General features: G+C 34.6%; 1 protein-coding gene across 6 annotated transcripts in view; it reads right to left on the reverse strand.

The window, feature by feature from the left end:
- Positions 1 to 1,486: 1,486 nt before the first annotated feature.
- The window catches only part of LOC124217434 (growth factor receptor-bound protein 14), a 299,568-nt gene continuing 286,229 nt past the window's right edge, over positions 1,487 to 14,825 (reverse strand). For all 6 annotated transcript variants that reach the window (XM_046622999.2, XM_046622998.2, XM_046622995.2 and 3 more), the window contains 3 exons: positions 9,101 to 9,369; positions 8,483 to 8,576; positions 1,487 to 7,849 (listed from right to left, as the gene is read on the reverse strand). In XM_046622999.2, coding sequence (XP_046478955.1) covers positions 7,577 to 7,849; positions 8,483 to 8,576; positions 9,101 to 9,369 — 636 coding nt within the window. In that variant the 3' untranslated portion in view covers positions 1,487 to 7,576. The remainder of the gene's footprint in view (positions 7,850 to 8,482; positions 8,577 to 9,100; positions 9,370 to 14,825) is intronic.

Raw genomic sequence — 14,825 nt, forward strand, 5'->3', positions numbered from 1 at the left:
TTCGTTTTTGTTTTACATATAGTGTGTATATATATATATATATATATATATATATGCCTAATTATTTATTCTACGTTCATATACACTCTTTACATCGTAGATGAGAAATTTTTTCCTTCAGCGCAAAACCGAAAACTTTCGCTACGGACATATTTGTGAAAGAAAGAAAAAAAAAAAAAAAAAAAGAAGTCCAAAGATAAAACCGACAATGTCACAAAGCATTTTTATCTCTCCACATAGAATATGTATCAACTAATCAACGTGTTACTTTGCGTCTTCGATATATATATATATACATATACAATATATATTTTTTTTTTGCATTCAGTTTTCTCCACGCTTCTTTTATTCAACAATTTACCTATTTATCCTCGTACTTCCTGCCGTTAAAATCTCGTCATATACGCTTATACAACACATATATATTTCACTATTATACACACACATATATATATAGAAGTGTGTGTTAGAATATTGTTACAGCCACTAAGAATCAATATTCAATTAATATTGGATGTTATTTTCTTTATCGATATAGTAGGTTTTAAATTGTTATTAGTTTTTGTGAAAAAATTAACCGCGAGACAGACACGTTTGGTGTAAATTTATAATAACATTGTTATTATTATTATTATTATTATTATTATTATTATTACTACTACTACTACTGCTGCTGCTATTATTATTGTTGTTGTTATTATTGTTATTATTATTAAATTAAACACGTATATATGTATATGTATATATATATATATATGTATAGAAATAACGGACACACATTGTATCATAGAATCGAATGCACTCTCGAATTTCATCAGTCTCGTTTCGCGCCACTAACTCGTCGTCTGTTGTTGCACTGTGATTCCGGCTACACAACGATACAAAATATATTTTACAATTTATCATTATTAATGTTATTAAAATTTTTGTTGTTGTTGTATCTATTGTTATTATTATTATTATTATTATTATTATTATTATTATTATTATTGTTATTATTCTTCACGCGTCGTGGTAAATTTATTTATACAGAGCTTTCGCCGTCCCCGACACACCTCCGAAAAAGCTCGTTGAAAATGAAAATTGCGACTGTATTTTTTTCGTTCAAAACTTTTCCTTTCCTCGATACGATTTTATTCGCATATATTTCATATATTTTTTTTTTTTCCAAACAAACTCTTACGCGATAGAAATAATTTGCGGGAAAATCCTTTCGGACGGATGTGAGAGAAAAGTACCGTGAGCGGAATGAAAAAGGGGACCATTAGGATTGCGTGACGAAAAAGTGATGATGTTGAGAAAGGGGAGGTATGTGAGAGAGACAATTGTTGGAGTAACGTAACATATGTGATATACAAAATGGTAAACTAAAGGTTTGTAAATTTTTTTTTTTTGTTCATTTTTTTTCTATTCAACTCGTTTATTGATTTCGTTTCTCTTTTTCTCCCACCTAACGTTATTTCTACGTTATTTATATTTTCTTCCCTTTTCTCGTTGTTGTTGTTGGTTTTTTATCTTTTTTTTATTTTTTTTTTTCCTTCAGTATTTCGGTCTTGAACAATCAAAAATGAATGACCGCCGTTCAAAATTGATTACCAAGTTACCGAAAATCGCCTAAATAGGTCACATTTGCACCGAAGGCCGAAATCTCATTTATCATATATATATATAATATATATCCGATATCTTGTTATAATAGAACGGTAGAAAAAAAAGGGAAAAAAAAAACCATTGTACATCAATAACGAATATTTCATATCGGCTCCCATTTAATATTCTCTACCACACGTTGCCAACATGGGGAAGTACAAAAAAAGATCAGTAATAGTAATACAAATTTTTTTTTTTTTTTTCCTTATTCAATACTTAATACTACATTTATTTACTATATTATTTTTCACCTTATTCTCGTAATTGTAATAGTTTCTTCTGTTTCCGCACTTCCGAATTGTGCGGAAAAATTTTTCTCGTTTTTTTCTTTTTTTTTTCCTTCTTTTTTACTTTCTACTTAACGATTCTACTTCGCTTGTCTTTTGATTTTTTCATTGTCCCCCGATAGTCGACGTGGAGATCGATACAGGATTGCCGTTTTTTTTTTTTTTTTAACTTACTGTTTTATCCGCTATCTTGTTTTGTTACGGGATAATTTCAATTCTAAAAAATGGGTAACTGTTTTTAATTTTCACGTCACATTATTACAATTCACGAAAGAAAGATTTTCGTTATTTACCATTTCTCGACAAAAAGCGTTAATACAATTACACAGAAGAACCGAAAACAAAGTGCGTACACGTCTGTGTAAAAACTTTCTTTCCCGGTTGCGTGTTTCTTGTCGTTCTTTGTCTAATTTTTTTATCCCTAAGTTTGCTGTGTCAATTTGTTTTTTTTTTTTTTTCTTGTTTCTTTGTTTTTTCACAAATTTTTTCGATCGAAGATATCTTCAGTAATATTTAAGAGTCGAGGAGTGGTGGGGGGTAAAAGGAGGCACTCCCCAACGCCCAAAATATTACCAACGATTCATCGTTACTATTAAATTTCAGACAACAATGAAAATATCTTTATACTACGTGGTGGTGCTACAGTTATTAATACGTGAATAATAGTGAAAATAATAATAATAATAATAATAATAATAATAATATTGTAAATTTAAATATAACTGAGGTTTACATGGATTAATATAATAATTAGAAAATAAATAATTATCGAAAAAAATATATATATATACGATGTGTATATATATATACATATACATGTATACGTACGTGCGACTGTATGTTTTTAAGTTATCGAAATCAATGTTCAGAGTATGCGACTTTTCTGTTTTATTCTATTTTTCCTGCCCCCGCCTCCCGCGATCAAAATCCCGTCAATACCTAAATACCTCGTGTAACGTTTGTGTTAGTTTTCTTTTTTCTTCACCTCTCGTCATTGAAATTCTTATGCGTGTACGTAGTGGTTTTTTTTTTGTTTTTGTTTTTTTTTTTTTTTTTCTATTTTATAAAAGAAATAAAATTTCTTTCGATAAAACAGGCAACCCACAGTCGCGTATCATACTTGGTTCTTCTTCATTCTTATTTCGACAAGTACGATACGCGTACACGCATACTTCTCATTACCGAGAGCAAAAATTTTTTTTTTCAATTCGTAATCTGTATCGGTGACAATATTAATGATAATAATAATGACGGTAATATTAATAATAATTATTATTATTATAATTATAAAATAGTAATAATAATATGCGGTGTGTGTTGGTAATAATGAAAATTCTCAATATACTAGCGCAAAAGAAATACGAAGAGAAAGTAAGAAACAAAAAAAAACAAAAAAAAAATATATGTATATATATACATATATATATATATGTATATATACAAGTATACAGATCATTGATTTTACGGAAATCTACAGCTAGTGTAATTAGTAATGTTGACTAATGTTATTCTTGGATATGAAGGTCACAACTCAGAACACTTTTTTTTTTTTTTTTTTTTTATAGTAATATAGTAATATTTGGGGGTGGCGGGGGGAGGAGGGCCCACCCTATTTCCTCCCTCTCCGACCCCCACCCCACCACTTTTTCAGACAACGATATAATTAGTATACTTGTATATGTATGTACCTATATGTGTAGAATATGTATATATACATATATATGTATATGTATGTAAATATATATACATATACTTTGTCGATCAATCTTTTTCTCGCTCAATAATAATCTTAAAATTCGTAGTTTAATATAATTCAGTATTCGTAAAGTTGCAATATTTAATTATCGTTTTGCCATAAATTTTTCTTTTCTCTCTTTATTCGTCACACTCTCGCTCTATTTTTCCCTATCTCTATTTTACTCCTATTTCATTTAAACACATATAATATACGTATATATGTACATTTATAATTTAAGTTAATAATAATTAGTGTCAAATCGATCAATCGCATGGTAATTAACGAAAGTCTGTAAAGGTGTGAGATCATTTGTGGGTATATTGTATACTTATGCATACACACATATCCATATACAATGTATATTATACATATATATTTATACATGTGCACATGTAGTTTGGGAAAAGGCTATACAAAAATAAACTTTCAAAACTAACGTTGAAATTCATTTTGTAGGGAAGTTGTTTGAAAGAAAAGAAAATTGTAATGAGATGATTATTTTTGTACACCTCTTTTATACTCTCTCTCTCTCTCTCTCTCTCTCTTTCTCTTTCTCCGTCCATCTTGCCTAGCACGTTCATTTCTTCAATATTTTCAACCAATCTAAAACACAATGCTGTAACAATCTCAATCGTATTCTAGTTTGATTAGTTAAAATTTACTACGTAGTATGATGAATGAATTTTTGTTCCTCTTCCCTTTTCTTTTCCTTTCAATTTTCATTACTTATACAATTACGACGTTGATAATTATAAAATTTTTTAAAAAATTAATCTACAGTCTATTAATTTATGTCTTAGGTTTTATGTGTAATGATGTTAATGTATTTATCTTACTGCACAATATAACTGGCGCTTTTACTGCGATGCGAACTCTATTTGAAATCCGTGCTCCGCGTTATTTTTTTTTTTTTTTAAATCTTTTTATTTATCCTTCTTACTTCGTTCAACTTAGCGACGCGTTAATGTTAATATTAATATTATTACAGGTGGTCATTGATGAATCGGTATTATTCAAAACATAAGAGATTAACGAGAATATAAAAGAAAATTGCACATGTGAAACTGAGAAAATGACGATGAATGTGATCAGATTTTCGGTTTCGATTCTCGTCATTTCCAAATACATACCAATCGGACCCTTCAATATTTGAATCTTTCGATATGAGATCGTTGAAGTTTCCGTAATACGTCCGATTTCAGCAAGAAAAATCTATTCCATCCTAGATCAAATTGACTCTGATTGCCAATGATTCAAATCTAATCACCACACGTTTGTACAAGTCATTCACTTGAATTTTTATGCTATTCTAATTTTCATCTTTTTTTGCTTTGTTTATTTTCACACACGCGCTTGTGTTTCGACTCTATGAGAAGAAAGAAGACTCGAGAAAAAAAAAAAAAATACGAAAGGAGGAGATAATGCATATAAAACTTTGTGCACAAGATTTCGCGTTGTTATTTCAATAACGAAACACGCAACAGATCTGCACGTAGCAAGTTAACGATAATTTCTATCATCACTGTTATTGTAATTAACATTATTATTATTCTTCAGTTTTCTTATTATTATTATTATTGTTATTATTAATCAATATTATTTCACTGCCCGCTTGTTGGTGTATTACGAGGTACAGTGTTTTAACTTTGTAAATGAATAAACTTACACTACCAACGTTTATAAAAATACGCACATAGAATAAGAATAAATAGTGAGACAGAAAATTGGTTTTAAAAACGATTATCGGCAATGATACTTAGAATTTTATTGCCTGCAGGGCGCGATAATCGGCCCTCTCAAATTTGGTCGTCATATTTTCGTTTATTGTTAATTTTTACCGAGCAACAACATTCGTCACGGGAAAATAGAATCGTGCAGATTATAAATGCTATTAATTCATCCATTCATTATTATTATTATTATTATTCTTATTATTGTTGTTGTTGTTGTTGTTGTTGTTGTTGTTGTTGCTGTTGTTGTTATTATTATTTGTATATTTATTATTATATTTATTCAAACTGAAGGTCGCTCAATTATGACGTGATGGAAGTTAATTGATATTTATAAGGTTATAAGCATCTAATCGTCAGTTTTTTTTCTTCTCTTTTTTTGTATGTATAATCGTATTGTATTTAGTTTTTTCATTTTTTTATCTTTGTCCGTCAAGAGTTACATACAATTTATAATAATACCGCATACGAGGGAAAGGAAAAACATGATCGTGAGAAACATTGTTATTATACCTTAATAAAAGTATAATTCGTCGAACATACATACATACATACACACTAATAAGCATATATTTCCTTTTTTTTCTTTAAAAATAATAATTCAAGAGTTATGAACTTTCACACTTGTAAAATCAGTCGTTAAAAACATAGAATAAATTGGAAGAAAAATACGCCATTAAAAACAAATACGTAAAAAAATTCTATCTTATTATTCTAAGTTTAATCAATACGAAGACGAAAAAGAAAAGGCGAGAGGGAAGAAAATTACATCTCGGCGATAAATATTTTCTTCTTTTTTGCCTTTCTTTCGTCTGCACTGTGGCATAATTTTTAAAAAATGTCACTTTCCCCAAATTGAAGATTTAAGGCGATTATTGTACCAAAATTCAAAACGACGTTAACCTAAATAAAACAAACACAAATATATGAAATTTGAATATCGATTTACGATAGGTACCATTTAAAAATAGGGAGCAAAAAAAAAAAAAATAAATCATTCTTTCGAATTTGTCGTTGTGTGAATCAAGCGAAGTGAGATAGAAATGAAAGAGGATAACTGATTGAATTAATAAATTTTCAACGTTCGGTGAACAAGCGAGTATGGATAGTGTATCTGTAGGTATTTTATTCTTATTCGTAGCCTTTTTTTGATAATTTTTTTTTTTCCATCGACTAATCGCATTCTTGGCAGTTTGAAACGAATATTAGACACGAGAATTGTAATACTCGGTTTGTTCCTCGGTAAAAAAAATGAAATAGAAAAAAAAAAGAAATTAAAAAACAAAAATCAAGTAATAGGGAAAAGAAACGTGTGCGGAACAAAAAAAATTCTATGCGAGATATAATTCAAGTCGATCAGACGTGTAATCTATTAACAATAATAACAATTCAAACGTTTCCTTAACAGCCTTTCATTTTGTTTAAGAAAAGGAAAATTGTCCTTTTCCCCATTGTTATTTCGTTTTTTTTTTTATCCCAAATTTCATAATTCCCCTTTCATCTCTCATCTACGCATCATCAACGTCGACGTAATTCCGTTTGCAAATGTTCCAACAACCCGATGTCATAATGTAACGATTCGAACCTACGTTATTATCGCTGCGTCGGTTGTTTTTATCGTTGCCGTTGTTACCGATAACGACGCCGTTATCGCTCGTCTTGTTGTTCTTGTTGTTGTTGTTTTTATTGCTGTTGCGATTATTATCATTAACATTATGGTTATTAATATTACTATTATTGCATCGATTACACTTTCCATCTTCATCATCACCATCATCACCACCACCGACAACAATAACAACAATATTATCTTTGCCGCTGGTGCTGATAGCGCTGCAGTTCTTCTTTCCTTCGCTCATCGGCATCAAAGACAGGGAATAAATGCCCTCCGAGATGCTAACGGTCGGATTTTTCTTCACAGTTGTCATTGTTCTTGTTCTTGTCCTCGTCGTTGTTGTTGTTCTTGTCGTTATTGCTTTTCTTGTTGATGCTCTTGTTGCTGTTGTTGATGTTCTTGTTGTTGCTGGTTTTCTTCTTGATTTTCTTGTCGTTGTCGTTGTTGCTGTTTTTGTTGTTGTTGCTGCTGTCGTTGATGATGATGATGATGGCGTTGTCGTCGTCGTCGTCGCAGCAACGGGTTGTTCACACATCTGCACTCAGAAGCTTGACGGCTACGCCGACGTGATAGAGGGTGTCGAGGTTCGCGGTGTCAAGGATGGAGAGTTTCGAGGCCCCGGTGAAGAGCCCGGCGACAAACTTGTCATCGACGTATCCTCCTGAATCATCGTATTCGACGGACTGTGGACCACGTAGTGAGTCAATCTGGTTGGAAGGCAGCCGGTGTTCAGTTGGTAAAATTCAACCAGCTGCAGCAGGTCGTAGAATTTTGTAGCACCGCTGTCCAGCGAGTAGCAGTAAGTATCTCGCAAGTGGTGGTCCGTTATCTGGGGAGGGAAATTCAAGGAACGTCAGTCGTCGTTCATCCAAGGATTTGATAAGGTGAATAGGTTACAAAATGACTCCAAAATTAATTCCAAAATTATCAAAAATTATCCAAGTTCAGTAGGTATATACAGCCGGTTCTGGAAACAGGTTCCTATACCGACATTGTTGCCGACACTTAGCCAAGACACAAACCATTTTCCAGAATGTTCTGACGGTTTGGGATATCACGACTTGGCTAACTGCCGGTAACAACAATGACGGTATAGGAATCTGTGTGTGGAATCGGTTGTATTTACCTATTAGGCTGGCAGAGGCTCATTCAAAAGTAATCAAAATTGACTCACAAAGATCAAAATTTTTCAGATAAACCTGAAAGGTTTAGAAATGGCTTAAAAATGACCTCAAGTTACTCAAAGGTCGTTTGATTGATAACGCAAATTGACCAACGATAAGGACTGTTCAAAAGTGATGAAAGCCGATTCACGATGGTCAGGTACTGTAAAATTTTACTCTACTTTTTCTAATCCATTTATTGATTGATGATATTTTTCAGAACAGTTGTACGGGTAGCAAACAAGTAAAAAAACAGAAGAACAGGAAACGAGAAGTAAAAATCAATAAAAATTACTCACCAGTTGTATTTGAGTATGGAGAACTTTTCCCCCAGATTTGTAGGTCAAAACAAAAGCGCCTGGATTACTCCTGCTATCTCTGACGAGGAAAACTCTGCAAATGAGAAGGCAAAAAACAAAAAATAAAAAAAAGAATTAGTTTCTCGACGAGAATCGGCCAGAAATTATGTACGAGAAGTAAAAAATTATAATGTCAAAATTATTGGTATAAAAATAAAAAGATAGAAGTAGAGTAAAAAAAAATCCAACTCCGAAACGTTTTGTTCTCGATACAAGTGTTTCGAATTTCAGACCATCGATTTATATCAGGCTGAATTTGGTAACGTTAACGTAACGAAACTTCAAGGTCTAAAAAAAATCATCAGTACTGTGCAATTTAATGACTTTAAAGGAGTTTGCTTATAAAAATTAAACTATATTTTGTTTATAACGATTTACTAAATCTCGAAAATTCCTAAAAATGCAAAAAAAAAAAAAAAATCATAGAACGGAATACTCTTAACGTGTGAATGAAAATGAATTCGATCCGGTAGAGGCGTGGAGTGGAATACTTTTCTAGGATATAAAAAACAAAAGGAAAACCAAGAGAAAGAAGAAAAAATATCATATTCCTCTCACCCGTCAACGGTGCCGTATTTGTTGACGAGAGCCGCAGCCTGATCTCTGCTCATGCCCCTGTGGAACCACAGCTGGGTTACATGAATACCGGCTTCGAGTTCCTGAATTTTTGCGAGGTTCTGATCATGTGGCGCTCGGGAGGAAGGCCTCCACCTACGTTTCCAGGTTGATCCTTCCGCTACGGCGATCGCCTTCGCCTCCTTCGGATCGTCGACGATCCTGCCGACGCTTCCGGTAAAGTCCATGGCGACGCGGGACCTCACGGATTCCTGAAAAGATCGATTTTCCCATACCATTAGAAAATGGTTCGATTTCCTCGTAGATTTTTAACAGCAACGATAAATATATTTTAATAAAATTACATATACTTTATTGATATAAAAATCAGGGTTAAAACATTTACAATTTCTTTTTTTTTTTTTCCCCCTCTCAACTTTTCGAACGACGCGTTATATATATATATATATATATATATGTTTGTATATGTATACACAGAAAAACCGTTTATCGCTCGGATAAAAAAGACGGAGTACAAGAGGGATTGATTTATATTGCCATCCGAATCGTCGTTCCTGTCCAACGTATAAGACTATCGCTGAGCTTATACATAATTAAATGTACAAGTATATGATTGCGATATTGTAATTTATCGGATACTCGTATAAAGTTTTTATTTTTTTTTTTTATTTTTTTATCTCATTTTCTAAATTATCGTTTTTGTTTTTTTTTTCTTCTACAACATCTCAGAGTTTATAAATATTTATAATTCTGTCAATTTATTCGTATACACTACCGTATGAATTTATCAGTGATTGATTTTTATCATTGATTTATTTTGTACAAACGCAACGAACTGTGTTTCCTGGGATGGATTTAGAATCGAATAATAGGGGGAATAAAATTTAAAAAAATGTAACTCGGATAAAACAAAATACATACGTTAATAACGTGGGCAGGACAAGACTTGCTTAATTTATTTATTTTATACGTATAATGATGCGATTGGGTCAACGAACGGCCATCTATTTCTACACCATAGTTTTCGGCCATAATTTTGAAAGGGCGTTGCGCAGTCTTCGGGAAATTTATTATCGACATCTTGCGCGAGGATAGAAACGGAAACATAATTCATCCATGCTGCATAGTAACCAAAGAGAATTTATTTACACCCGTATTACATACGAAATGAAATATGAACTCCCATTGTGTGAAGAAAAGAAGAGAAAAAAAAGAAAATATGCAAGTGAACCGGCAAAGCGGGAACGTATAAGAAATATCCGAAAAACGGGATTCGGAAGATAACTTCTTTACCCGCCGAAACGACACCGAAATCGATCGAAATTTCCAATTCCGAGAAGATTTCTTGAATCGAGTTTGATATCCTTTATTGTTAGACGTGGAATTCCATAATACATAAATAACTATAATGCCAGGTTATAATAAAAAGTCCTCGAGTATAAGCTGTCCGACCAAAGTTACACGTACACTCAACGAAATTGATCACGGTTTAAAATTTCTCGACATTTTCGAAGACTCCTCGATTAATTCCATTTCACTTGACAACAATTTTTTTCCAATTCAAGATTGCAGAGAGTTTCACGTGATGACAGACAGAGCTGTTGAAATGATCGAAGCGCGGCGCCACCTGGCGGGAAAATTTTCAACTCCAACCGCGCTCGTACTTAGGAATAAAGTTAATTTTTTATTCCACATTTTATTCCCCTTCGATTTCAGGCGACAAAACGAGAGTCCGATAGCTTGCGCAAAGTTCTCCGAAGTTCAATACCCGTAATATTCGGCCGGAGCGATCAGCTGACGGGCGATGAGGCCGCCATATTGGCTCAGCGTTTCGACGCCCGGTATTTCCATTCCTCTCGAAAGGTTTCCGTTCGGCCGAGCGTGAGATTCGTGTCTGGAAGGATATCTCCGGAGGTCTGTCGAAACGAATTTCGTCGAGTGTACTTCCCGCAAAGCGTCGAAGGTGATTTCCCAACGAATCCCAGCCGGTAGGGCAGGCTGGATTAGAAGTTAGGTTAGCCTCGCGAGAGAAGAGAGAAAAAAAAGAGAGAGAGAGAGAGAGAGAGAGAGATATTTCTCAATAGATTCAGCTCGCGTCTACTACCCACTCCGTCGAGACTGTACGCGTTGAATAGAAAATAATAATTTATTTGTTCGCGGTCTCGCGGCGAGCAGACAAGACTCTTTCTTAACCACAAACCGACGGCCCTGCAGGCAAGCACGTGGTGCAGGCACGAACGGTCATGCATTATTTTGCCCACGCGTTTCGAAGCCGCTACCGTATTCTTACGAAACAAAATACACGCAGAGAATTATTACCGCCTTCGTTATTACGCGCGTGTTACGAGGAAGAAAATTTTTACCTCATGTCGTGTTTTCGGCAGACGGTAGCCGGTTTTCAGGGCCGATTTCGATTTCTCTTTCTTTTACTCGAGGAGTCGTTCGCTCGGAAATCGTATGAATTACTTCGATTCATTGACGTTGACTTCGAGCAATTTCTTGTGCGTCGAGTCATACTCTCGGAAATGACGAGAAATTAAAAGCGAATTACTGGAACCGGTCGGAACGTTGAGGAATCGTTGAAGACCGGTGAAAATCACTCGACGAAAGCATTTGCGCGATGGGATAAAATTCAAACAATTTTTCGTTTACTGGAAAATAATACAACGATTTCTTATGCGATTCCCGATGCTTGTCGCGCGATTTCTCAAGCCCTATCACGTGCTCTCAAGTGATTTACAATGACTTCAAATTATTGCCGTGCTTTGGATTGTTTCCTCCTTATTATTTCGAAGAATATTTCAGTCGCCCAACTTCCCAGTATTCCCGATTCGATTTGCATTTGCAGTTAAATTTATGACTTCCGTGAGTGAATGGCCCCTATTTTTTACGTTTCATTATACGAAGTGCTGCCTCTCGCTAATCGCCTGCCTAATGGTGCGCGACTTATACACGTAATTGCACATGTAAGTGCCGAGGTTTTCTTTTATCTGAAAGGTGACGGGTCGGCTACTCGGTGAATTGTTCCACTCATCGAGTGTCCGTTACACGAAATTATTGAAAATCACAAGTACGACTTTGAGCCGCTTGATAACATCGATAAGAAAAATCCGTGCGCTCGACTCGAGGTTTCAATAATCTTTATGAATTTTTATATCGTGCAACCACACTCGAACATCCCGATCAATTATATTCAATTAATTCAAGATGTAGACGAGCCGATAGAATATCGCCGGTGGAATAAATCTCGTCCACTTTCAAGTGGAAGGTCATTATATGTATGAGCTATAAATATGTTATCGCACATATGCCTAAGCAGGTTACACGTGCAGCTATTACTTGTTACTTTGTGCGAGTATATCATACACGTAGAAAATACCGCACACGTCGTCAATGCGAACGTTTATCGTCTAGACGAAATGGAATTACATCGTTTGTCCCGTGCAGACAGGAAACTCTCTGGTATATGTAAAACGGTGAGTATAACGATGCAGGTGGATGTCGAGTTCCACGTGTAAATGAAAATCCTACCACTGAGTGACTTATGACCGAACGGACAGCTAAGTAAAGTTTCAGGAGCAGCAACATAAATTGGCCTGATATCCGAAAGGCGAAAGCCTGTCAAGTTAAAGTGACGAGAAAAAAGAAAAAAAAAAAAAAACAAACGGGATCAAACGTTTTCCTCGTCGTTGTCACACCTCGTCAAATACAGCTATAGAACGATAATAACTCAACGTCCGATTTTCCCGTCCTGAAATTCTCGCGGAATTCCAAGATTTATTGGCCAAATATCAGGCTCAACATTTCCGGTTCCGCGACGGAAATAAAATAATACAATTATAGAATGGGACGAAAAGAAATAAAAAAAAATAGCTTTGAGAAAAATTATAACGTTCGCATCGACGACGATAGCGAAAAATGAGGAGATAAATAGAGTTTTTAAGGAAATCGGTGAGTCAGAAATCAGTTTTTTTTTTTTATCGTTTGTTTGGTTTAAATTATATTTTTCAATCCCGTTAATATCCTTGACCACAAAACTTCTCGAGACTGTACTGACGTTGATTTTGATATGGAGAAATAAAAAAAAAAAAAAAAAACCAACACTCGTTATTGAATTAATTCTTTTTTATTCGTGAAAACTTTCAACGAACTCGTACAAAGCTGGTGAAAATTTTCTTAATCAGAGTGATATTCGTATGATAAATTTTTACGAGCTTGAGTAAAATTTCTTTACGAGTAACAATGTGACGTTTAATTACAAGAAATCTAAGTGAAAATTTTTCACATTACACTAATAAAAGGTGAATAAATTTTGACAAAGCGAAAAATATCGCGGGCTGAAATAGACCGAATCTACTAGATTCGTTTTCCAAACTTTCGTTTGTAATTTAGGTATATTCGTTTCACTTAAATATCTTTAGTAAAGTCATCGTATAATATTGTAACAATTTTCGTTACATCTCGTTGTAATGAAATTAAGAAAAACACAGATATCGAATTCGGATTAAAAAACTTCATCGTCGAGTACAAAATTTTCGTCTTCATTGTATCTCTTTACAAGTACGCCGCCGAGAGATGAAAAAAAAGAAAAAAAAAAAAAAAAAAAAGTAGTAGAAATTACTAATTTGTTAAACCAGTAAATTTCACTGTAAACAATATAAAAACAGTTCGTCAAAAATTTCGTCGCGTTAACTAGAATTTTTCAAGTTTAACTAACGGCTTGTATTTGCTTATAAATTTGGGAAATAAATTCCACTTGGCTGTATACTAGCAAAATTTTTGCTGCAGTTGCGACTTTTTTCGCGCGCATGTGCGTTCGTGCGTGTGTGTGTGTGCCGCTTCGCACTTTTACACGTTATGCAGATGTGAGTCGGCTGCATCAAAGCAGCAGCAAAGCACCCGGCTGTGTTGCCCGGCGCGACGGCTTCGGATCGATGCTGGCTGGACCAGTCGACTTCCCCTTTCGTTCCCTCCCCCGAAGCTGCAGGCCACCCCGATGGCCTTGACACTGCAAACATCCCTGGGACGCGTTACGTGCATCCGAGACTCTTCTCCCTCCCTCTTTCCATCTCTATCTATCTGTCTATCTATTTATCCGCCCGTCTATCTGTCTATCTATCTATTTATCCGCCCGTATATCTGTCTATCTATCTATTTATTCGTCTGTCTATCTATCTATTTATCCGTCTGTCTATCTATCTGTCTATCTATCTATCTATGTATCTCTCTCTCTCTCTCTCTCTCTCTCTCTCTCTCTCTCTCTATCTATCTGTCTATCTATTTATCCGTCCGTCTATCTATCTATCTATTCATTCGTCTGTCTGTCTGTCTGTCTGTCTGTCTATCTATCTATCTATCTATCTATCTATCTATCTATCTATCTATCTGTCTATCTATCTGTCTATCTATCTATCTATCTATGTATCTCTCTATCTATCTATCTCTCTCGCTCGGCAGGCTAACAGATATGTATAAAGCCCGCTTGAGGACCGACCGGAAGTCAATTTTAGCCCCTGAAGTGAACCTCGATCCCCGATCGCTTTCGGCCTCGGTCAATTATTCTGCCTGCACCGTCATATCGTCTATAACCATGCACAGTTTTATTTTATAATATATCGCGATTGAAACCGTAAAGGAACGAAGGCGAATTGTTCTATATACACACGATCATTAATCAAAGGTACGGAGGACGGGGGGGGGGGGGGGG

Source organism: Neodiprion pinetum, chromosome 4 (assembly GCF_021155775.2).
Source record: "Neodiprion pinetum isolate iyNeoPine1 chromosome 4, iyNeoPine1.2, whole genome shotgun sequence".
Taxonomy (NCBI): Eukaryota; Metazoa; Arthropoda; class Insecta; order Hymenoptera; family Diprionidae; genus Neodiprion; species Neodiprion pinetum.